Source organism: Mesitornis unicolor, unplaced genomic scaffold (assembly GCF_000695765.1).
Source record: "Mesitornis unicolor isolate BGI_N332 unplaced genomic scaffold, ASM69576v1 scaffold49116, whole genome shotgun sequence".
Classification (NCBI taxonomy): Eukaryota; Metazoa; Chordata; class Aves; order Mesitornithiformes; family Mesitornithidae; genus Mesitornis; species Mesitornis unicolor.
The window spans coordinates 1-25634 of NW_010190122.1; the positions used below are offsets into that span (position 1 = coordinate 1).

The 25634-nt window shown below is 44.5% G+C and overlaps 2 protein-coding genes across 2 annotated transcripts; one reads left to right on the forward strand and one right to left on the reverse strand.

Annotated features, from left to right (window-relative positions):
* Positions 1-3: 3 nt before the first annotated feature.
* ZXDC (ZXD family zinc finger C) lies at positions 4-9912 on the forward strand (the record flags this gene model as incomplete). The annotated part of the gene is made up of 10 exons (XM_010186291.1): positions 4-64; positions 575-727; positions 1668-1746; positions 1860-1990; positions 2626-2796; positions 3715-4400; positions 5115-5199; positions 7028-7200; positions 8492-8593; positions 9622-9912. Coding segments are annotated over 10 exons (1728 nt in total), but the record flags the coding sequence as incomplete, so codon positions are not given.
* A 2433-nt stretch (positions 9913-12345) lies between these two features.
* On the reverse strand, positions 12346-23801 carry LOC104542084 (coiled-coil domain-containing protein 37-like). Its single transcript, XM_010186293.1, has 15 exons — positions 23729-23801; positions 23241-23327; positions 22818-22924; positions 21199-21388; positions 20510-20577; positions 19702-19865; positions 19018-19098; positions 18277-18428; positions 18036-18174; positions 17310-17358; positions 16596-16747; positions 15625-15760; positions 15201-15403; positions 13419-13508; positions 12346-12418 (listed from the first exon to the last, which is right to left on the reverse strand). Exons 1-15 carry the CDS (start codon positions 23799-23801, stop codon positions 12346-12348), a joined length of 1764 nt encoding a protein of 587 aa, XP_010184595.1.
* Positions 23802-25634: the final 1833 nt, after the last annotated feature.

Here is a 25634-nt window from a genome sequence, read left to right on the forward strand (position 1 = left end):
CTCGCCGCCCACCGCCGCCGCAGCCACCTGGAGCCCGAGCGGCCCTACCGCTGTGACTTCCCCGGTAAGGCGCCTCTGGGGCTTGGTTCCCTTCTCTCCCTTTCCGAAAAATAGCTCGTCCGGGTAAGGATGGGATCCCTTCCCCGAATCTGAGCCGCGCTGCGTCTCCTGCCCCTTCGAGTCACCCCCAGGGGCTCGGGGAAGGCCCCTGCTCTAGGCCAACCTCAGTTATCAAGAGAGAAAGGTCGGGAGCTGGAGGATGCTGTGCCTCCGCTGCTCAGCTTACACGTGGCAGGGGTGGTGAAACGCTTGAAGTTGTGGCACAGGTCTTCAGTGGTATGCCTTAAACCAGGCTGTAGGTGTTTTGATTGCCCACCTTGGCTAAATAATTGTAACCCCTGGGAGTAATGTAGTTTAGGATTGCACCGTTTGTTTTTTTCATGTGCCAGGATGTAATATCTTTGCAAAAGGACCACGAAGGTCCCTCACTAAAAGCTGAGAGGGGGAAAAGGGTGCAGTTTTCCTGATTCACTTTTGTATCAAGCTGATGCACTGTTTTCCCTTTTCTCCCCAGGCTGTGAAAGGACATTTATCACAGTGAGTGCGCTGTTCTCCCATAATCGAGCCCACTTCAGGGAGCAGGAGCAGTTCTCCTGTTCATTCCCTGGCTGTAACAAGCAGTATGACAAAGCCTGCAGACTGAAAATCCATATGAGGAGCCACACAGGTATTTATGAGGGTGACTTGTACCTAGGAAAGTAGATGGAAGATAACATGTGGAGAGTTTTTCCAGTTTGCTGGAAGAGAAAAAGGGTGACATGAGTTACTTGGAGTCAGTGGAAATGTTTGATTCTTGGGTTTCTGGGGGGTAGGAGCCTGCTGAATGAAGTTGCCAAAGGCAAGGTAGCTATGGATGCGCAAGGCTCTGGCTTTTAGCATGTGAACTGTGTTCAGAAGAATTACATCAGCCCTATTCCCATGTTCATAGACATTCAAAACACTGTGTAAATTCTAATCTTGGCCTAAAGAAATTAGTAAAAAACACTCAGAACGTGTGAAATGTATGTACCAAGGTTTGGAACAGCAGGAAGATAAATTCCAACTCAGGCAAGCGCTCTGACTTGCAAGGACCATTACTAAGCTGAAATCCAGCCTCTTAATGTTTTAAGGGCAACTGTGTGTACCCTTTACTGTCCTCTCTTTTCATCGCTTCACAGTGTGGGCTTTGGGGGTGTGGGTTGTGGGGGTTTTTTGTTTGTTTTGTTTTTGAAGTGTCACTTCTGTTAAGTGAAAGTTCGTGGATGCAATGGACACTAATTTCATATACTCCACCGCGCTGTCATCAATGTATAATCACAGGTCATGAAAACAGGAAGAAACATTTCAGCTGTAATGCTGTTATTGGTTATCGAAGCACCTTCAAGGTAGCTCAGATTAATATGAGATGGATTGATAATAATCTGTGCTCTTTGATGCATGAGTGAAGATGCAGTGGCCTTCAGTTAAGACTCGGATTGCACAGAGGGGAAGGGACATCACAGTACTTTGCAGTGAATTGCAGGAGGTGGTGGTTGAGCCTTCTTGTCTTAATTTAAGCAGCTTTTGAGATTTTTCTAGTAGTGTGGATTTCCGTATGAGACTATTAATGCAACCTTTCTTTGCGTAAGGTGAAAGGCCGTTTATCTGCGACTCTGAGGGTTGTGGCTGGTCCTTCACCAGCATGTCCAAGCTGCTGAGACACAAAAGGTAGCCTTTTCTGCTTGTACTGTCCTCCGTCACTTGCTGTCTGTTTGTTTCTCTCCCAGTCCTTAAGCAGCAGTGGGTTTAACCATGCCAATGGCAATTTCTTTCCCTTGTAGGAAACATGAAGACGACAGGAGATTTATGTGCCCGGTAGAAGGCTGTGGGAAGTCCTTCACAAGAGCAGAACATTTGAAAGGCCACAGCATAACTCATCTTGGTACAAAACCGTTTGAGTGTCCAGTCGAAGGTATTGTTCAACTCTTCTGTATTAACTGGTGATCAGGGTGTGTATTGCCTGGAGACTGTGTGCCTTTTCCCCAGATGCAAACTTGTTTCAGGATTGCAACAATTTAGAGTGAGTTTTCTAACAGAGTTTAAAGAGGTAGAACTGAAGACATGTAATGAAGGGAGTGATCATTCTCAAAGTTACAGATTTTTGGAGAAAACGTTGTTTCATGCTGTAGCTTGATTTTATTTTTTTTCTTTGTGATGAACAGAACTACTTTACTTCTGATACGCAGTTTCTGTGGCTCAGCTTTTTCACTTGGTTCATCAGAAGCAGTGAAGTGGTCCTGTCCAGCACCTTCATGGCCACGTTTAAGATGCTATAGCAGGGAGAGGTTGTGCATTACACTGAATGACTTAAGAATTCCTTGTTTTCAGAAACAGGTTGTTGAGCTTTCTTAGCCACTGAGATGTCCTTGATGTAAACCAAGGAAATGTTTATTTGGCTTTCTTCTGACTCCTCTGAACGCATGCTCAGGCACTGCAAAATAGCAAATAGTTCTGCAGAGCTACTCTGATTTCTTTTGTTAAGATACTAAATACGAGCATCAAATTGAAATCAGATGAAACTTTAAAGCCTCCTATATCTTCTTGCAGGCTGTTGTGCAAAGTTTTCGGCACGAAGTAGCCTGTATATTCACTCCAAAAAACACCTTCAGGATGTGGATTCATTAAAGACTCGCTGCCCTATATCAAGCTGTAATAAATTGTTCACTTCCAAACACAGTATGAAGACGCACATGGTCAAACAGCATAACTTCAGCCCAGGTAAAGTATTTGTTTCAAATGGTGGGAGGATGCAATGGAAAAACTAAATGTTTTATTAAGGAAAGTGTGTATTTACTGCTGTTGAATTACAAGCCCCATCGATATGAATGGAAGAATCTTCACCAAGACTGGAAGTGGTTTTCTCTCCCTTAAAATTTTCAGTGGGACCTGTAACTGAGTGTCAGAAAGTGAGATTTGGGCTTCATCTGTGTGAAACTGAGAAATTGCAGATTTTTTTGATTCAGGTAGAGCTTGATCTTCTTCACACCATTTGTAAAATATGAAAAAGGACTAGAAGCACCTCTTTTTGCACCCCTTTTTCTACTCCTCCACATCCTGACTTAGTCTGAACTGCCTTAGTATGATCTTTTGGCAAGTGCTTTTGGGGCAGTTGAGAAGTCTTAGCAGGTTGAGAACCTCGAGTTTTAAGCTTTGTCCTTTGTTTATGCATATTTTTCCTCTCCGGTGTCTGGTGAAAGGTCTGTCTTATAACCAAACCCTTCCTTTTGTGGAAAGGCTGAGGGAGCTGGGTCTCTTTAGTTTGCAGAAGAGGAGACTGAGGGGAGACCTCATTCATGTTTATAAATATTTCAAGGGTGAGTGTCACGAGGATGGAGCCAGGCTCTTCTCGGTGACAAACAATGATAGGACAAGGGGTAACGGACACAAACTGGAACACAGGAGGTTCCGCTTCAATTGGAGAAGAAACTTCTTCTCAGTGAGGGTGCCAGAGCACTGGCCCAGACTGCCCAGAGAGGTTGTGGAGTCTCCTTCTCTGCAGACATTCAAAACCCGCCTGGACGCCTTCCTGTGTAACCTCATCTGGGTGTTCCTGCTCCGGCAGGGGGATTGGACTGGATGAGCTTTGGAGGTCCCTTCCAATCCCTAACGGTCTGGGATTCTGTGATTCCCTTCCAGATCTCCTAACTCAGCTCGAAGCAACCAGCTCCCTCACGCCCAGCAGTGAACTCACCAGTCCGGGACAGAGCGATCTCAGCAACATAGACCTGGTATCCCTGTTCTCCAACGTGTCCGGTAACAGCTCTGGGATTGCCACAGACATGGCGCTGGTGAACTCGGGAATTGTCACCATCGATGTCGCTTCGGTGGGCTCAACGCTGGGAGGAAACCTGCCTGTCAGTACCAACTCCTTAAGCCAGGCGGTTGATCCCTTGATCCTGGTGGCGAGCAGCGATATGCCGCAGAGCCTGGACAGCTCTCTCTTGCTGGGGACCGGCGCGACAGTTCTACAGCAAAGCACTTTAAATCTGGATGATGTCCAGACTGTCAACGCAGAGGCCTTGGGGTCGCTGGCATCTCTGTCAGTGAGGAATTCCAGTCAAGACGTGCACGCTTTGACGTCCAGCAATAATTTAACGATTGACACAGCCACTTTGACTCCTTCGAGTAGCCTCGGCGGTACCAACGTGCCTGAGTTACTAACGCCAAGTAAAGTTGAGCGGAATTTGCTTCCTAGCTCGGACGTTGTTGGTCAACAAGAGGGCAGCAAAGTAGTGACGCAGTTTGTCTTCTCCAACCCTCCAGGGAGCTACAGTGCACAGAAGGAGATGGATCTTGGCACAGTGACTGGCAGCTCATTTTTGGTATGCAGTAAATATGTTCCTTTTTCCTCTAGATGACTGAGGCACCCTGACTTTGGGGATATCTGTTGTTACATACACCTTACAGGGAGGCCTTTCTCTCAGATTCTGCAAATGATGAATTTTGGCTTTTTTTGATGAAGGATGTAGAAAGTTACGTTGATTAGTGTGGTGTCAGGAGTAGATTGTGTGTGGTGATAAGTTCTCTTAAATACTGTAATTCTGGTGGGGAGAGTTAAGAGAGAGCCTTTCAAAATAAGGGATTAAAAATTAAGTGACCATCTGTCTGAGGATGAAATAGAATTTACAAGAATACCCAAAAATACAGTGTGCATTTCATTTCAGGGAAAGGTTTGGGCAGGGAGAGTAACTGAAACATTTTCATCTCATCCTCATTCCCTTTCTAAGTACTCTTCACTTTTTACTCTACGTTGTTACTGCAGGTGTAACTGTTTGTCCATTACAAAGTTAATGTTTACCTCGTTAAAATCTGAACACTTACAAATGTGGAGCCAATTCCTTTTGTGTTGAACTCCAGATATTAATTACATAAAGGGAATTCATTGAAATTCTTACTGGAAGAAGAATTGGGAAATGAGAATTCAGTGGAAAAGATAACTGCAACTGAGAACTCATAAGTCTGTGGTTGTTGTCTTGGTTTGTTCCTGCATTCAAAAAACTTTGCATCTCTTGGGCTTTTGGGTTTTTTTTCACTAGGAGAGCGGTGGTTCTGCAAGAACGGACTACAGAGCCATCCAGCTGGCCAAGAAGAGGAAACAAAAGGGGAATGGGAGCAGCACGGGTGAGAAGCCGATGATTTTGTAATTTTACTAAATACAATTCTCAGGGGCTTTTGACAGTGAAATAGGAGCGGGTACCTGAGTACGTCCTTAAACATCCCATCCAGTTTATTGCTAGTTAAATTAATTATGCGTGTGCTGTACCATCTGTTACTCAGGATAACAACCTTCTGTGGAGTATCAAATTCACAGTAAGTTTACAAAGAAGTCTACACCATATGTTTCCTGATAAGAAGACTCTATCTCTTCATCTCCTCATATGCTACTTATTTTCTTATTCAAACAACAGAAATTCAGGTCACTTTGCTTTCTGTTGTTTGTGCTTTTGGTCTTACCTGGTGGGTTCTCTTTTACTGAGGACAGGCAATGAAGATATCAGCTGGGTTTGTGTTGTTTTGTATTTCACTTAGTAACGACATGTATGCAATGTAAAGGGATTGATTTCTTTGTTATCTAGAAATACTCAAACATCTCACTGGATTTTTACCTTGAAGAGAGTTCCTGTGCAGGGTTCGGTTTAGGTCATGATTTCAGATGTGTCTTCTTTCTCTTAAGCTGTAGTTTGACTCAGAGATGTCTGATGTGAGTTACACACCATTACTTTGTCAGGTCAGATGTGGTCTGTGGCTCACTGGACTTACACAAGCTCAGGTGTTTCAGTTATGTCTGCCCTTGGAGCTGGGGTATATTCATGTATATAAATACATCTATGAATATGAATATAAATATAAATTATAGTTCTTCTTTGCTGTATCTTGATACCTTCCACTGCTGAAAATCAAGGTGATAATTTTAAGGTGAGTTAAGAGACTAGTTGCGAATTGTCCTGTCTCTGTATTTGTAAAAGGCATACCTGCATAAATTCTGTCTGGTTTAGTGAACCATCACACAGAAGGACAACTGTTTTATGAAGGTGGTTTTAAATGTCCTTGTATTATCAAACGTGTGCGTGTATCAGCAAACGTGTCTTCTGAACATGGGTTGAAAAAGATGATTGCATTTAATTTATGTGTCTCCTAAAAGGGCCTCAGAAAATTTGTATTTCTCTTCCTACTCAAGAGTCCTACATTTCACCAGCCATTGCCTTAATGCCACCATGTGCTTGTCAGAGTGAAGAATCTTGTATTTCCTATTGGTTTAACTAGGTTGAGTAGACACTGTAGAGGGAAGTTCAGTGTTTAAAGAGAAGTTACCCGAGCCTTTTATTTACTATGGATTTAAAAAGCAAAACACCCTCCTGCCCCCCAGGAGCAGCTGGCGGAATCGTATCCTTGCGTTTATTTTGATTAGGTTTTTGGTTTTCAGCTTGTGATAGGAGCAGCTGGTTGGTCTTGTTTTACATGGAAAAATGAGTAAGGCTGTGGTAGTTGAACTTCTGTAGCCTTTTCTACCTAACAGCCCTTGAAGTATTTCTCAAAATGGATGAGCTTCACTGGGCTCTTTTTACAGTTGGAAAAACGATGTACGTTACTCCTCAGGAAATGAGTTGCAAAATTAAACATAGAAAATGCAATTCTACTTCCTAATTCCTTTCTATAACTCCACAAATGCGCCGATATTTCTGTGCTGCCACAGGGGAGAGCCCTGAGCTTAGGAGTTTGTGATGGGGATGTAATGGCATTCGTGTAAGAAGATGCTGAGTCAGCAGCTGGAGTTGATCATCCGATTGCTGTCTGGCCTTTCAGCAGCTATCAGATGATGCTTAGTGATATTGCACTATTCCAGGCATTGCTGTGCAGTGTAAATAACTACATAAATTTTAAAAATACTAGCAGGGAACTTTGGCAAATTACTCCTGACCATCTAAATATTAAAATTGTTCTCATTTAGGGGCATCTGGCTCTGGTCAGAGGAAAAGCAAGGGGGGTAAAGTAAGCCCTACCAGCTTCTCATCATCCACTCCTGGCAGTCGACTGGGAGGCAACATAGTTCTGCCAAATGGAGGGCTGACCATAAGGGACCCTGCCACTGGAGCCCAGTATGTGCAAATTCAGCTGCTTCAGGTAAGAGCTGAGGAGAAAATCATCTTTTACCCAAACTGACACATCTGTGGAGGAATCTCTCTGTGAACTCTGGTACTACTGCCCCAAGATGGGATCTTGAGATCTGCAGTACGTACTGTGTCCATTAGGGCACTTGCCCACAAGAAACACTTTCCTGGGAAGTTTCTATGGAACTGGCTTTAGAGAGGTCTAGAAATGCCTGAAAACAGAGGTGGTTCAATCGTACAGCTGCTGGTGGCCCAAACAGATGCATTGTGGAAATGGGTAAGATGTTTTTATTTGGTTTAGTGCTAATCAGTCCAGCCTGGAACATACAGGCTCTATGACTGTAGGGAACATCCTGTTCAGCTGTTTGGGCTGTTCACACTTGATGCAGGACACAGCGGTGAAACTAAGAGTTTCAGCAAACTTCTGTTTCACACGTGAGAGTTTTGATCCTTCAAGGACCTAGTAGGATTTTCCCAGTTTGAACTGGCAGGTGCAGGAGCAGCAAAACAGATACGACATTCCTGTCCCAGAGTGTGGAGTAATTGTTCTTCCCAAAGGCAAAGATCACTAGCATGCATTAACTTCAGAGATGCCTGGGAGTGTGACTTCTTCCTCCAGTCGTCCTCTCTGTTGACATCCCCCCAGATTCTTACATTGCTCCACCTCTCTCATTTACAAGGTAAATGAGACTGATGTGAAAAGACTTCTGCAAAATGAAGTTTCAGCCTAAACTGTTACTTCTCTAAACTTTTAAAATAAAGCTTAAGATGTATTTTTTTGCTAAAAATACCTGGTAATCCATGTGGGCTGATTATTGGAGCATGGCAGGTAGTATGTTTTTGGCCAGGTGTATAGTATCCACAGAAAGGACGAGTTTATTCCACTGTATTCCTAACAAGATATATGGTGTGGAGGAAGCCATGGGCAGAGTTCTTCCTCTATCTGCTTTTTCTGATGGGTGTAAACATTTGTAACTTTTATGTTCAGTATCAGCTTCACACACCATGGTGTAACTGGTCACATACTTCTGAGTATCCTGTTTGTTGGAGGATTAACCATTCCTTCCTTTCCAGATCTTGCTGATTTTCCAAGTTCATTCTGACAGGAGAATAGGTTGTACACTGAGCTAGGTTCAGACTTAAGTGGTAGTTAGCTTTCCACATATCTTTGTGGATCTAGGCCTTACTAGCGCAGTGCAGTAACGTTATCAGATTTTTTAAGGTTGTGAGGCTGAGTGAAATGTGCCATGTTATGCTGAGATGCTTGGGGGTCTTGTAATCACGTCACGTTTCTGCCTTCACAGGATGATTCCCCAGGAGAGGGAGATTTGCCTTTCCAACTGAGCTCTCAGTCTTCCTCGTCACATTCTCAGCTTACAGTGGATTTACCTGTTCACATACTTCAGGTACAGCATGTTTGAGCTGTTGGGTTTTATTGCTTACCTTGAAAGGAAAGAGAGTTTACTGTGAACCCTCTGATTCTGCCTAATGAAAATACCTCATTTTCCATTGGGAGTTAAATTCAACTTACAGGAAGCAGTAAGCAGAGCTGCACTGCAGATGGATCTTGTGTGTGTTACCAACCTTTGACATGATGTGGATGGTTGTTTTTCTTCCCCTGTTACTGAGTAACGAATAACTAAATGTTACTCATTTATTGTTGAAGTGCCCCGTCCTTGTTTTCCTGATCCCATCCTGCAGATACTAAGTGGAACCAGAAGGAGGATCAGAATAGATACGTAACAGGCTACAGGAAGAGTGGGAAGTGGGAAATAAAATCTTAAGCTTTGATTTGAGAGCTGTCTGTATGGGAATGGCAGATTAAAAAGTCTGCTCACTTCTATAGTCTTTGGTGTCACTACTTGCCCTTGTCAACTGTGGAGTATCAGTGTTGTTTGAACACAGAAAGCTGCTTGTGTAAGTGTTTTGTTACCTGCTTTTCTGGTAAACTGTGTTGGTGAGTAGGAACAGCTGAGAACTGAGCAGCAATGACTGATTAGCATGTACATAAACCACATTTTGTACTTGGCCATATGGGGCTTCGGTTTTGATAAACTGCAGTGCAGTTATTTGTACCAGCTGTGCTTCTCCTGGATAGAAAACAAAGCTTGTGTATTTGAGAGGAGCACCTTAGTGTGATAAACCTGCAAGAGTACTGGGATTGTTGGCCATGGTAGGGAGTTAACAAAGGAAAAGCAAATAGTGATTTTACATTTACCTCCATTAGTAATGATCATCTCAAGTGTTCCAAATCAAAACTATAGCAGCATTTTTTGAGTGGGTCCCCGAACCTGGAAAGCTTTGGGTTTCCTGTAAACCATTCAAAGCGTTTCTGTGGTGTTGGATAAATGTCAAGGTAATGTTACTGATAAGCATTAAAAGCATCTAGAGGTGAAAGCACTGAACTCTTCTTGCTGTCTGTTTGCTTTAACAGGAACCACACAATTCCACTGAGGATGATGCCGGTTCTGATAACTCTCAGTTCACTGGAAGCACAATAAACTTACAGGATCTGGAATGACCGTTACTAAGAAGAGTTACTCGAAAACAGATCGGGCAGTCACGTCTTGACAGAGTGAGATAGCTGTGTGGGTCTTTTTTGAGGAGAATATGAAAAGCAGGAGTTCTGGATTACGGATGCACTCTTTGCAATTTGCTAAGGATAGTTGCAGCTGGTTTTTCTTAAAAAAATGTAAATCCCACTCGATGTGCCTGTGTAAGATACCCTGTCTGCCTTGTGGTTGGGAGACTGGGGCAGACGGCTGTACAGTGTTGTTTCAGGGAGAAGTACTGTATTAAACTTCAAACTGAGGTAATATTTACTGTTTTCACAGGAAAGCAAGTATTCTACAGCTAACAAGTATAAATTTATAATCCTGCCTATGACAGTTCAGTCTTTCCTTCCTTTGGTCTCTTGCTGGAGCCAGTGGCATTGAGGAATTCAGAACTAAAATTTGCAAGTGTTTTCCGTACACACACACACAAAAGAATTGTTTTGGCCCCTGTGTTTTGGCAGAAAACTGGAATAAGGTGTCACACGTCACAGAATTAACGTCCTATGCCTTGAAATGAGATGCTCAAAAATCTTTGTTTTAGAAAGCTAGATTCTAAATGTTAACTTAGCTGTGAATCAGTTCGTAGCTCATGTTGAGTTTCTCCCTTTCCTTGCTCCTGCATCCCAAATACTTTGCTGAATTCTTCCAGCAAAACTTGAACAAGAAAACTGCAATAGAGCTGTACTCACTGTAAGTGATGAAGAGTCCAACAGCAGCTGAGAGGGGCTAGTTTTATCTTTGTGTTCCCTTTTTTGGGAGAAATGTTGACCGTCACGTAAATATAAGCACCTTGATTTTATCTCATTGATAAACTGCTGCCAGGTTACCTGTAAACTGGCCACTACTTCTTTAGTTTTCTTTTTGTTTTGTTGGTTTTTTTTTAATTGAACACTGCTAACACTTGTTCTCTATTGATATCCTAGAGTGTCCCGTGCACGTGGAGCTTTCGGCCGGTTTACACAATACGCAGTTTCAGAGTATTTGATGGGAGGAAAAGAATTGTTACTTAGGAAGATTTGCCCCACTGGAAAACTGCAGTTTCTCTTGAGGGTGTGGGGAGAGGTTGTATGTACTGTACTTACCTGGATTGCAGACACCTAAATAAGTATAGGGTTGTGTAGGGGAAAAACACAAAAAACCCCACACCTTTGGTTACATTTTAAGGTAGTAATTTAAATGTTTCTTACGGTGGTGTACTGAATGCCTATAAAACGTATAGGAGTTTGATAAAGGGGTGTATGTACTGTTTTTTATTCTCAATGAGGTGTGTGTGTATGCACGTATGTGTATTTTTTTTTTTTTACAAAATAAGAAACGTCATGCAGAAGAACGTTGTGATCTTTCTAATCTTGCACATATTTATTTATTTTACAGTTATACTGATATTGAAAATTCACACGAGGTCATTCAGAAATGCTTTTACTTCCTGTGCCTTTTGAACTATGTATGTGTCCAGATAAATGCTTGTTTGGTTGAAGACTTGGAGAGGAAAAAAAGTATACAGGTCACATTCAACTTCACACCCTGATTTCTAGGCAGTATTTTATCCTCTGGTTGAACCAGTTTTATTTTTCTACCTTTAGCCTAACTGAGCATTGAGGTCTCGCTGTTCCTCTTACCCTCAGTTTACAGCTTATGCCCAGGGCATCTCTTAACCCTCTCAGGTTGGGTTTCCAAACCAAATTAATTGGTAGATGAGATCTTGTGCCTGGTGGCTGTGACTGCGGCATGGAGAGGTGGAAATGTTGAGGAGGAATCGTGCTGAAGGGACCACTGGGTCTTGCTCTGGTGGTCACTGTGCTCTCCCTGGAAACTGAGACACCTCGAGCTCCCCATGCCTGCATCGTTCTGTTCTCAAGGACCATACCAGTTCTTACTCTATTAAAATGGCCAAGGAACACTCCATCTTTTTATGGGACTTGCAACCGACTCTTTCTACTTCTGAAAATGTACCTCACTCTGCTTTGTAAGTGAATGTAAAGTGCTAACCTCTTGGGGCCGAAAATTGGATCACTTGGCTTGAACTCCATTGCTGGCAATGGATACCTGAAGAACTGGTGCAAAAGGGTTAATAAAGCTTTTTTTTATGGTCAGTTTGTCACTGGGTTTTGTTCTTTGTATGGGTGCATCTGACATGAAGCCAAGTGTCAGCAGCTTGATTTCTGCAGAGCCTGTTTTTAACTTGCTTGTGTTTTCTCCACAGTGGTGGGCTGGTGTCTATAATGAAATCCATCCTTTGGATTAAAGTGTAGCCTTCATTTGTTACAGACTACTAAGGGATTTGTGATCATAACAGATGTCTGGCAGGTGCCTGGCTTTGTCCTGCCATAGCAAAGATTGTTACCCAGGACTGCGATACATCTCACTAGTCAGGTTCGTAGGTGTAGTGCTAATTGAATGAGAAAAGCATTGCTAGCAGGAGCCTGAGAAGCAAAATGAGAGCAAAATTTCATTTATTACCATAGGCAGAAGATTCCCTGGGATCTCAGGGTAGGAGAAGGTGGGGAATTTCATGGGGCTGTGATGTTCATCAATTGAGCAAACAGCTGAGACTTGAGAGGCTGCAGATGAAAAGCTTCCAAGAGCAGAATCAGCCCGTGCTGTCAAGTGAAATAATAGAGCTGTTCTTCCTTCTCCTTATCCACTTGTTCCTGGCTGAGCCTTTTTTTCTTCTTTCTGACAGGTAGTATGGAGTGAAACATTGTCCTGCGGCTGCTCTGCAGAAGAGGAAGTGCCTGTGAGAGTGCTGCGGTGCGGTTCCTGTCTGAACCCCACAGCCAAAGCTGCTCCTTGCCCTTGTGCTCTCCTGTGAGGGTCCGTGGCCCCTTGCTGGCTGTTCTGCAGGCACTTTCACTGCGTCTATCAAGTGTTTCTCTTCTATCAGAAGGTAAGTGTCAAGCACCCAAAGGCTGTGCACGTGTGGTCGTGCTTCAGCTTCCACAAAGTACAATTGCACCTGCAACTTCTCTGACCGAAGCCTTGTTTGTATGATCTCAAGGGGATGGGAAGTGGGAAGTGTGAAGAAGTACCTGCAGGACCCTCTTAGTTTGTCATGGGTAAAGGGGTGAGGACTCATGGCACATGTTCTCAATCGCCCGTGCTGTCACCGGCTCGGTCTGTGACAGAGCTGGGATGTCCTCATCGTTGTGTTGACCTTTGAAACGTGTAGGTAGCAGGAGCCGCCGCCTGAAGCTCCACACTGGCCCTTCTGAGGGGTCAAACCATGCCCAGTTTGGGATAACACGGAAGATGCCAAGGAAGGTACGGGGTGATGGTATGGCTGAGCTATGTAGGGGCTTGCTGCTGTTGTCAGGAGTGTCCCGTTGCTGCCTGGTCCCTCTTTTGCTGATTTTCATGCTTTTTTTAAAACCACCAGGTTAATAAGTTGAAATTACCTTAATGAGAAAATTGGCAAGTACTGTAGGGGGCCATGGGGTCAAGACAAAAAGACAGGAGGACAACGGAAGGACACTGAGCTGGAATACCCTGCAGTGTAAATGACTTCCCAGGAGTGGCCTAAATTGCATCAGTCCTGGAAATTGGGCTACACCTGAGTACGGACAGCTTCCCCTTCCCAGCTATAGAGACCCCCAGTAACAGTCCTCTAAAATGCTTGGTGTTCAGGTACCTCTGAGGTGGGCTGTTGAGGAGGAGTGTTCCTATCGCTGCCTATGGCTTTATGACGAGTGCCTGCGATCTCTCCAGAGCCTGGTGCATTCTTTCCTCCTGCTGCTGCTTCTCCAGTCTGAGCTTTTCCTCTCTGAGCCTTTCGAAGGGAGCAAAGAGAGGATGGGTTAAATGCAGATACAGTGAGTGTGCTTTGGAGACACAGCTTATTTGGCAGTGTAAGACCACCAGAGCGCAGGGGTTTGGGTGTAGCTGATGCTGGAGGTCGTTGCTGTGAAGGCTTTAAGAGGGAAACACTCGGTGTGTTGATTTTACTCTTTCTGGAGTGAGGGGAGGGAAAAGCACGTCAACCTTTGCTAATGTCAGACTGTGCTCCGTACCCCTTCAGCAGGTGATCTGTGCCTCTGTAGATCACCAGGATGCTCAGTAGCTTTGTGGGTGGATGATGCATGTTGTATCTTAAATCCTCACCAGTGCAACCAAGTCTGTAATATACAGGTGGGAGCAGCAGGGTTTTACATCCATGGAGCCACTTTGCCTGGCTCCAGTTCCCTGTGCACTGGAACAGAAACGGGCTCAAGCTATTGAGGAAATGAATTCTTAACCTTGTGATTCATCTGGAATATTGTGTCCAGTTCTGGGCCCTCAGTTCAAGAAGGACAGGAACTGCTGGAGAGAGTCCAGCGTAGGGCTACAAAGATGATCAAGGGAGTGGAGCATCTCCCTTCTGAGGAGCGGCTGAGGGAGCTGGGGCTCTTTAGTTTGCAGAAGAGGAGACTGAGGGGAGACCTCATTCATGGTTATAAATATTGAAAGGGTGAGTGTCACGAGGATGGAGCCAGGCTCTTCTCAGTGACAAACAATGATAGGACAAGGGGTAACGGACACAAATTGGAACACAGGAGGTTCCACTTCAATTGGAGAAGAAACTTCTTCTCAGTGAGGGTGACAGAGCCCTGGCCCAGGCTGCCGAGAGAGGCTGGGGAGTCTCCTTCTCTGCCGGAATAGGCTGTGGAGTCTCCTTCTCTGCAGACATTCAAAACCCGCCTGGACGCCTTCCTGTGTAACCTCATCTGGGTGTTCCTGCTCCGGCAGGGGGATTGGACTGGATGAGCTTTGGAGGTCCCTTCCAATCCCTAACGTTCTGTGATTCTGTGATCTTCAGGAAAGTGTTAAATGCTCTTTGAAAGCTTTTTATTTCTCTGCTGGATCTGATTCCCCTGAGCATGGCCAGATCCCATCAGCTGCCCCAGTTGTATCTTTGCTGTCTGTGAGGGGAAGTTTCGTGTGTGTGACTGAGCCAAAAGGAATGTGCCTCATCTCAGAACCTAAATTTATTGTGTTAATTGGCTACAGTTTAATTTAATTATACAAGTTAAACCTCAGAGCTTTGTGGAAGAAGCATGTGAAAGCTGACACTGCTGACAAATGCCCTTATGTACCGACTGAAGCTTGACAAAATATTAGGGCATGTCAGACTTAAGAGTGTGTTAAATAACTACAGAGGAGTTATTTTTTAATTAATCAGTTTAAATATTATTGCAAATTAATTTCTTAAGATTATTATTCTCATCATTAAATCCATGTTTGTTTTTATTCTTCCAGATTGTGCCCTGCTCTAATGCAGCTCCCAGGTCTTTTTTACTGTCGCTGTGGGCGGCTGCTCGCTGATGGGGAGATGCGAGTCCTATGAATGTGAAACCCTTACAGGAGGAAAATGGTCACAGTTTCCTGGGTTCATCTGACAAATTTGGTTCTTTCAGTGGCTTTGCTTTTGGTTGTTAACATTTAAAAACAGAGGCCCCATTTTCAGAAGAGGGCCTTGTCTTACCTCATCCTTTGTTCCTTTTTATGGGCTTTCTCAGCCTTTTGCATCATTGCTGGTGGGATTCTCTCCATGGTATCCAGTAAATCATTGAGCTGCTTTTCTATCACCGTGAGCATCTGCACTGCCTCCAGGTTTGTCTCCTTTTCTCCAGTGCAGTGGCAATAGACTTCCAGCACTTTCTTGTTCAAGCTAGTGAGCACTTTGTCCTAAAGAGAAGAGGAAATACGGTGAGAGGCGCAGCCGTTTTCTGCCCAGTAGACGCACAACATCCCTCCAAAAGCAAAGGAAATGGGTGCGCTTTAGTTCCCTCAACAAGACTCGCTCCCCACTGTCCCACTGTTTGTTTTCTACCCAGGATGGATATCGCTGGTGGAGGGGAACCGTTTGTGTGCATGCGAACTCCCCTTGCCCTGACCTCAAGATGTACCTGGTCAACAGCGTTGTCTTCTGCAGAGGATGAAAAGTGAACTTTGAGCTTCAGATCTGCTACTTTTTCTTCTGCTTTGGCGACGGAGGATTTGAGGCTGCCTGCCTGCTGTTTCAGCTCTGCCAACTGCTTCTTCCTAGGCCAGAAGGGAAAGAAGGCATCCCTGAAACATCTCATGATTTTGAAAAGGGCATCTCTGAAACACATCGCTCTGCTGCTTTCCAGCCTGGAACTGTCCCTCCTGCTGCCGGCAGGTGGAGGTAACACTTTGTGCCATTTCTGGGGAATCTGCACCCACAGCTCTGAGCACAGAGGGAACTTGGGGTTTTTCTACTGTGCTGGGGTTGGGGAGGGATACACAGCACACCTAAACATTTAAGATTTTTTTAAATAAATCAATGGGGGAAGTATATTACATTCAGAAATTTTCATAAGTGGATAAGCTATGCTTTAAATGGGAATATTTGTGCCTACTTGCCATTGAAATACTACACTGCAATTACACTTGGGCTCCCTGCTGGCTTTCCTCTAGGAAAAATGCTGGTTTGCATTGAGTGTGAATAGGTGCTGGTTTGGATTACTCCAGGATATGCCTTGTTTCTTCCTTTGATCTTTCTTCATAAGAATTGCAGGACACTTCTATCTTATGCCCACTCCAGGCTGCTAAATGCATCAGCTCCCCAGCCTGTTTCTTGAGGACTAGGGAACCAGCGCCAAGCTCAAGTCCTGTCTCCTAAATTCTGTAGATGGGACCCTCTCCCAGGAGCTCACAAGGTGGTGATTTGGAGGGGCTGCAGCTGGACATGAGGTATGAAAAGGAGACTCCTGGTTGTGTGCTGTGACCATCGTTACGTGTGGTCTGCAGCGTTGCAGCCTGAAGGCGAGGTGATAGTGGGGCGAACAGGGGGTCACTTCAGTTTGAAACCTGGGGCACAGAGGCCCCTTCCCACCATTTGCAGGACCATATTTACATGCTTTCGTGTGTCTTGATGAAGGTGTGTTGGACCTCATTCAAACTTTCCTTGATCTCCTGGGAATTGTGGATGAAGGACAAGTTCTCTTCCTCCATCTCCGTGAAAACAGACAGCAGTTGTTGGGGATCAGTGAAATACAGCTCAGGCTCCTGGAGTGGAAAACAAATGTGATGAGTCTGTGTCCTCCTCTGGCGTCTTTTCCATTGGAATACACGGAGGTTGGGCTACACCAGCCCTGGTTGTTCAAATGCTCTCCCGTGTAGAGGTCCATGCCTGTCCATCTACAAATGTCTCCCACCTTCCTGCCGCGCGTGTAGCTCTGCTCTGCCTTAGTAGCTCACCCCCCAAACAAGTTGCATTATGGGGAGTAATGGGTGGTGCAAACATCTGTAAGTGGGAAAACTTTGATTTCAGACATAAACAATAATTTCACTAATTTCAAAATCTCCCATGATGTCAAATCTCATTGGAAGGTGGCAAAATTTGAGGTGATTGTAGAGTTTTGGAAAGTGGAAGAGGGAAGTTAAGCTAAGGTGTTTATCATACATGCTGCTAAAACATGGACATTTATGAATGTATAAACATGCATTTATAATTAGTGGCTAACTCCTTAATACCATAATGAATGGTTAGAAGGTGAGAGAAATTAGTGACATCAGTAAATGACAGGATAAGCAGAAAGTGTAAATATTTCAACAAGAAAGTTCTGACCTCATCTTCATCTGAGCAATTTTCGCTTTCTACATCCTCCAATGAAATTCTGAAAAAAAACATTTTGTGCATCAGGCTCTTAGGGAAATGCCAGCTCAAAGGAGACCTTGTTGGTGAATTATCAACACTGTTGTTGTTTGCTCTGGCTGTTTGCTCCCGAAAAGTCCTTTACTCATCTACACATTTGGCCGCTTGTGGCTGTGGGCTATTTGGGGGTCAGGAGGAACCAGGGGTCACACTAGGGATGTGTTACCCTGCCTGCATCCCAGTATGTGCTGTCTGAGGCTCTTACGGAAAGTAGACGGTCGATGCAATGTGGGTCTGCAATGACCCTGGACCTTCATTAATGGCAAAACCAACGGGCAGCTGTGACACGGTGGCTGTGACCAACAGAGTGAACCAGTAACTCCACCACAGATCGGCCACAGAGAAGCTTTGGTCAAGGACAAATGCCTGAGCTCTATGATTCCTGTTGGGGTGATGGCCCAAACGCTTTGGGCAGGCTCCCCGCAGAGGATTTGAGGCTGAAGCTCTGTTGGAGCAGGTGCACAGGTAACGGCTTGCACACCTGATGGTTTTCAACTGGTATCTGGGTTTGTTCCAATAAGATCAAGTCTTGGTTTGCTCACTGCAAAGTGAGGGGTTGGTTTCCTCCCCACTAACCCCCAGTCAGTTGAGTGCTCTCTACAGTGCTTAACTCTGTTGTTTTCATTGTCTCGTACTTACATTTTTCTTGCTGATAGAAGCTTCAGGAAGTGTTTGAGCTGCGGCTTAAACTCTTGTAACAATCTGAATCCCAAACTTTTTGAAGACAGCAGGGAACTTGGCACATCTGTACAACCGGTACCATAGGGACTGGCAGCATCTGTCCGGGCTGTTGGAGCCTGGCCTGGAGACAAGAGGAGACGCATGCTCAGAGCATGGGGCTGTCCCGGTGAGGAGCGGGCAGCTTTTCCCTGGCACTCACCCTGCTCATTAGCTTCGGATGCTGTTTGCAAGTCCTTTTTCTTCCTGTGCTTTTTCTCATACTCCTCCTGCCACTCTTTTGGAGATAGGTGATAGAGGAAGTCCCTGTACATCTTGTACTCCTGCAGGGTGTTCTTGAATCTGGCTATATCGCTGAGGTGAGAGAAGGGGACAAAGTTTGTCAGCAGGGGGAAAGCCCCTGTTTGAACAGGTTCTTTCTAACTCTTGGTATTCGCCTTCACCCAGAGAAGGGACGAGAGGGCCTGTGTCTTCATGGATGTGTGAAGACAAATGGGAACCTGCCCTGTGTGCTCTCTGGTTCCTCATGTGGAAGCTGTCCCTTGCTATGGCACTGGGCTTGCTATTTTGGGAACTTTTACTTGGAAATGAAAGAGAAATCTTCCCAGCTCAGCTCATAATGGGAATTACAATTTTTTTTTTCTTCTTCTTTCCCCAGGTCACCATTAAAATACATCACTTTTGTTTGGTCTTTAATCTGAGACTAGACATTTAATTTTGGTTTTGAAATACTTATGCTTTTAAAAAAATATATCATTAAAAAACTAGTTGAGTTGTTATAGAAACAAAGCCAGCATCTGGCAAACAAATGGAATCATTTTGACTCTTAAAATCGAACAGTTTTAGGAATCCTTTTCCCCGAATCCCTTTTCCCCTGAGGGCTATGAGGGTTTAGTGCCATAGGGGCTGTTAATGGCTAGGCAGGAATAGGTGCAACCGTTACCTTTGGATGTTCTCTATTTGGGAAGAAATCGCCCGGACCTCCATCGTTTTCGTTTTCTTCGCTGCTGTTTCTCTTCTGGCACTAGGGAAGGATGCAGAGACATAAGCAGTAGAACAATTTAGCAGTGAGTAGCGTACTGAGGTACATAAAGCAGAGAAAAAGATGTAGGGGGAATGCTAGAAATCTCATATAGCTGTGTCCCAGGTGATGCCTGGCTCCTGCCTGAAGGCCCTGCTTGTCTTGGCAAAGAAAGTATTGGGTCCAGGTTAAGGCCTCTCTAATTTGACTGCTGCTGAGCATCAGTTGCTGCTCTTGTGATGCCTGTAATGGGCCAAGGCGCTCAACTTGCTTCACTCGGGGGATTGTTCCTGCTGTGAGGGGTTGGGTGGGAACATCTCCCTCTCATAAGGGCGTTGTGAGAAGAATGGAAGCGGTGGGGTCAAGGGCAGGTTCCTTGCTGCAGCCAAAGCAAGAGCTTTTGCAGTGAGGGAATCCTCCAGCTATTGGTCTCCCTCCTCTCTTTTATCGAATGTGTGGGGAGAAAGTGTCACTGGTATTATAACTCTGGGCAAACTCGGAGCATCCAAGGATGGATGCTCGCCAAAACCCTGCAGGGAGGTCAAGAAAAGACCCACTGTGTCTAGCACAGAAGAACACACAGGCGTTTTCCTCAACTTCCATTACGTTTTCAGAGCTTGAATAAAGTTTGTTTGATTCTGCTTCAGGAACTCATGAAACGTGGCAATATCCTTCTCCAGGTGGTCTTCAGCCATTTTCACTTTTCTTTCCTTGTTCTTTGCTACCTTCTCCATCCTTTGCATCTCGTCTCGCTTTACTGCTATGGCATACTGAAATGACCCCAAAAGGAAACACAGACACATGGGTTGGTTGGTTTTAAAGGTAGTTGGTTTGACTTTGTTCTTGGTTACATTATTACATTATTACCCTATAATAGGGTAAGAATTTCAAATCGGGGTCTGTGTCTTAGTCCAAATTAGGTACATAGAGGCCAGGAGGTGTTTCAAAAGTAACATAGCAAATAAGCAGTGAAACTAAAGACAGAACCCAGAAGTCCCAGCACTGCATTAACTCCTGGCTGACCAAGATTGATTTGGTTGTGTTACAGCACAGTAACAGAGGTGAATAACGGGGATGCTCTAGCACAGCTCCCCTGTTTTGAGTTCAGAATGGCTCCGAGATACAATTAATGTATGGGACAGCAGGAGCCAAAAGGTCGAGATATCTGTGCATCTGACATGAAATAGTTGCGTAGCTGCTACTGGATGGTGCTAACAACCTACGTGCCTTTCTTTCTTGGTTGGGGGTTTCTGGGCTATAGACTATGAGTGTCTTTAACTTGGACAATCAGCTCGTGAGGTCTGTGTGCCTCCATGGTGTGATCTCTAGGCCATGGATCTCAGGGGAAAAAAAACAACCAACAAATACAGCAATGAAGGGAAGAACAGAAATTAACATTCTTAAAGCCAAGTACCTTAAGTAAAAATGTCTCTTTTCTGTCATTTATGTCATCATGGAAGGTCTGCTTTTCTAATGGGTAATCTGAAATGAGGATATAAAGTTCATCAGACTAGAGGGGGAAATATGGCTAAGGCAAAACACAGTGAATATAGAGGCTGCTGTGAGCATGGATGTGGTTGGCATCGGAGCCAGCCATACTGATGATGTTATTATAGTTTTGACCTTGTTTAGGATCAGTTCCATATGGGCTTTCGTGGAGTAAAACCAAGTAGAATGGAGTGGAGAATCTGGTCTGTACAAGGTCAGTGTCCTTTAGACATTAATGGCAAAGCTACTCCTCATGTCAGAGGCAGAAAATTTAGGCCCACATCCCCTAAAATCCAACTTTAGGTCAGCTTAGTAGAAATGTCTCCATGACACAAGGTCCTGCAAACTCTCAGCTGGCTCCCAGAGCTCATGGCTACTGCAAAGGGCGTCAGGGATGGGGGAACATGGGATGCTGCGGTGGGGCTGGCGCCTGCTCTGTATGTAGATGGCCCAGCCTCACAGAGGATGGCGAGGTGCAGCAGGTAACTACTGTGCCTGCAAGAGCTCATCAGACTCAGCTGGAGTTAACTGCTGTTCCCACTGCCTCTTTGATTTTGGCTTTAGGCTGTTACCCAGCTGAGCAGCACCACTACAGAGGTAGTAACTGTTTACTACCTTTCCCAATGGCTTTCTTCCATGCAAGACTATCTTGAAGGATTTTCAGACTCTCTTCATTTATTGTCTGTTTTCTGTCCTCCTCTTCCTCCTTTTGGAGAGCTTCCCTTAATGGTTTAGGCTTTGCTTTTATTTTAGTGGAGTAAGTCATTTTCTCATGGATTTTCATGGTCTTCATCCTTTCACGCTCCTAGGAGGAGAAGTCAGTTATGTGGACAGTTTGATTATGTGCTTTGTTTGCTCTGTTTTTTAAAGACATAAGTGGTTATTCACAGACTAGAAATTTGCAGGCTACTGATACCCTGCTGATGCAACCCTGCCTGGTTTATCTGACTAATTCAAATTATATTCTCTCTTGAGGCAACTGAAACACTTCATTTCTTAACATTTGTTCTCATTAGTTTGTTGATTTGTATTCTGCATCCAGCCACCAGCTGTGCCAGTTTCTACCTACACAGTGTCCTCATTTTTCCTTCCTGGATTAGTCCTGGGACAGAATGGAAATTTTTTGGAGATTCATTCAAGTTCCCTAGTAAAAGGGAACAACAGGACACCCCACGCTCAATACCAACTCAGACCAGCTTTCACAAAGGCATGTAAACGCCCAAGTTTGGATTCAGAGGGTCTATTTGAACCTACTGCAGAACTTTCTGGAGTAAAAGTTAGTTCATGTTCGGTGTTTTCACGTGGGCTGAAGTGCAATTCGTTGCTCTTTGCACAGTTCAGGCATGGGTTAGGCTGAGGACATCCCTTGGCAGACATCTTCAGTGCACTTCTTCCTAAGTCCTTCCCCATACTTATATAGTGACCTCCAACTTGAGCTAAAACCAGTCATCCATGTGAGGCAAGGAGACTTGCTTAAGCTTATTTGGAGCCTTTCCTTTGTGATTTAGAAACAAAGACCTCTTGCTTCCACACTACTGCCTGCTTTCTGCAACCAAGCGCAACAGTCAGACCTCTCAGAGATGCAACGACCTCTCCATGACTTCATTCCCACTTTGGATCACACGCCCTAAGGAAAGTCCACTGCAGAAATAAGGAAGAAAGAGACATTCCTGAGACCCAGCTCTCTGGTCTGATGGGTTGCAATTCTCTATCTTATAGGCAGAAACCTAAGGCATGAAACCAATGTTGCCCTTCTTCCCAGGCATCCGTTTCATTGGCACTTCTGAAGAAGGTCCACAAAGGTTGGTCAACTGAAGGTAACAAAGAAGGTCATCAAACATTGAAAAACAGATTCCCAAGCTGAAAGCCAAGCCTGTTGAAGTGGAATACAGAGATCTTGCACCAAAGGTTGATGTAGAAATCAATGCTAATAGCACTGGCAGGTATCTTCTCCGGGAACAGGAGTGAGTGGCAAATCTACTTTGAAGTAAGTAAACAAACTTACAATATCCAGATTTTGCACCAGCAAACAGCAAGCCTGTGCTCAGATCTGCTCTTGATTAGTTAATCTCTCATCATGGACTTCAGTGGACTGGAATCTGATCGGGGGGAATCTCAGCTGAATTCAGCAGCTATTATTTCTGTCATGCACTTAATTTTGGTATTTTATTGGTTGGTTGCCTGCCCTAGTGAACTGCTTGTATATGCATTGGCCTAAAAGCACGTGTACATACCTCCTTAGCTTTTTTTCTTTCCTTGTCCCTTATTGTGAAAATACCAACATTGGGAGGAATCGTAAATGGATTTTTCATTGGGCTTTTTTCACCCCCTTCTGGGCTTTCTGCAAAAAAAAGGGATAAGGATGTAGAAGACGCAAAGCAGGGTATCAGCACCCAGTGCAAAGGGACTCTGATGTGCTGCATCACAGCTGTGCATGTCCAGTGATGCTGAATCACAAGTGGATAGGGCTTATAAGAAGGCAGCGTGCTGTTTATGTCACTTGACCATATCTGCTGATCAACTTGGGATTTCTACCAGGCATTTTTGTAAGTCTTGGGGCTATTTTACCCATCTCATCTGATCGTGGGCAGAAGAGTCTGAACAGAGGGCTCTCCATTCACTAACAACAAAAAGCTGCTGGAGCATCGTGACCCTACCTGGCAGCACAAGCTGGGTTTCCAATCCGAGTCCTGAAGAGAGACTTTTGCATGTTGACTCTGAATGTGGAGATGGCATCTTTGGCCCTGGCCCAAGGAAAACCATAAACAAATCAATCAGCTGGGACCTGCCAGTGTCTGACACAGGAGGTTTTACAGCACTCATGGGCCTAGGGGCTTTCTGGGTTTTTAACCACTGAGACTTTTGTGTCTGTAGAAATTAACAAAAAGCCTCAGTAAACTGGAAAATATTTTTGTTCTGCCCCTAAAATGGAGATGTTCATCCCTGGCATATGTGAAAGCTGGGTAAAACACAGTCCTTACACACACACAGATGGGAAAGCAAAGACTAAACAATTTGGAGATAACAAGCAACTCGAGCCCCTTGCCTCTTGTTCCGCCTGCATCTCCAGTTCTGATCCCAACCCATACTTTCATCCTCCCATTACTGGTTCATGAGCAACGTTTTTGCTCCCTAAAGCTCTTACCAGAAGTTTCTTCAGCACTTTGGGTTTCTTGCGATAAGGCCGAATGCCTGGAACTGCTGGAGCACACAGACATGCTGCAGGGAACTCTGCTGTGTTTAATTTCAGGCTGGCAAAGTGTTGAAGGTTAGGTTTTTATTTGCTTGTAGTCTTTGCTATGGATCCTAGGAGAACAGGCATAATTGTGATGATCTCACCTACAAATAACAGATAGGCAATTGTTGAAGTTACCCTTTAATTAGCAAAGACAGGAAGCTGGGTGCTAGGTATTAGTTCGATTGATGCAATTCTTCTGCTGGGACCATTCCTAATCTGCACAGCAGAAAATATCCTCTTCCGCTTGCACTGGTTTGAAGGCTATTTTAGAGCATCGTTTTTTGCTCTGAACAGCCTCCAGTTTTTATGTCTTTTGAGCTAAACTCATCTGGCCTGATTTCCATGTTCGTCCTTGCTGCTTTGTGTTTCCTATTGGCTGCATTTCTGCAGCTGCCCAATTAGCATCTTATTCTTTGGAGGTGTCAAACTTCAGCTGCTGATGAGATGCAGAGGCTGAGGTAGAATTTAGGCTGTTTGGATACACCCTAAATGTTCGCTCTCTCCTTTTCAGTTCGTGAGGTACCTTTTCCAAAAGCCTCCCTGACCAGTTGCTTAATTTTCATGTTTCTCTGAACTTTGGGATAACTTCATGGGATATGTTTCTCTAAGGGTCCCTCATCCACATCCTGGATGCCTTCTAAAGCTCTTCTCTTAAAAATTCTATTGTTCATGTGGTTGATTTAAATTCCTGCTACAGGGCATGGGGCTGAAAAGCAGGACTAGACAGAGGATACTGGCATATGGAAAATAATTTGCAGTGAAATTTTTGGAGAGAAAACGTGCTTTATAATATGATTTTAGCCAAGTATAGGAATTTGTTTCTAAGATTAACTTATAAATACTAATTTTATCAAGGTATTTATGGTTTGAGGTTGCTGGGGGTTTTTAATACATAATTTGCACATCACTTTGGAAATAAAGCCAAAAGCTACAGAAGCACTAGTTGTGCTAATTATAGTTACTAAGCTTAATAATGCAAATAAAAAATTGCTTTGTTGCTAGAATCACTTAGCATATATTTCACTGCCTCTGACGTTCTTATATTGCAGTAGCTACATAGGAATGGCCAGTAGTATGTGACTGATTAGATAAGGCATTAGTGGTTTTAATGTACTGAAACATTTATTCAGTTCTTTTCACAGAATCCCAGACCGTTAGGGATTGGAAGGGACCTCCAAAGCTCATCCAGTCCAATCCCCCTGCCGGAGCAGGAACACCCAGATGAGGTTACACAGGAAGGCGTCCAGGCGGGTTTTGAATGTCTGCAGAGAAGGAGACTCCACAACCTCTCTGGGCAGCCTGGGCCAGGGCTCTGTCACCCTCACTGAGAAGAAGTTTCTTCTCCAATTGAAGTGGAACCTCCTGTGTTCCAGTTTGTGTCCGTTACCCCTTGTCCTATCATTGTTTGTCACCGAGAAGAGCCTGGCTCCATCCTCGTGACACTCACCCTTGAAATATTTATAACCATGAATGAGGTCTCCCCTCAGTCTCCTCTTCTGCAAACTAAAGAGCCCCAGCTCCCTCAGCCGCTCCTCAGAAGGGAGATGCTCCACTCCCTTGATCATCTTTGTAGCCCTACGCTGGACTCTCTCCAGCAGTTCCTGTCCTTCTTGAACTGAGGGCCCAGAACTGGACGCAATATTCCAGATGCGGTCTCACCAGGGCAGAGTAGAGGGGGAGGAGAACCTCTCTGACCTACAACCAGCCCCCTCCTTTTCCCCTAACATCAAGCTGCTGTGCAGAAAAAAACACACCAAAGTAAGCATGCAAACAGTTCTTAAAATATAATACAACAAAATCCATCCACCGCATT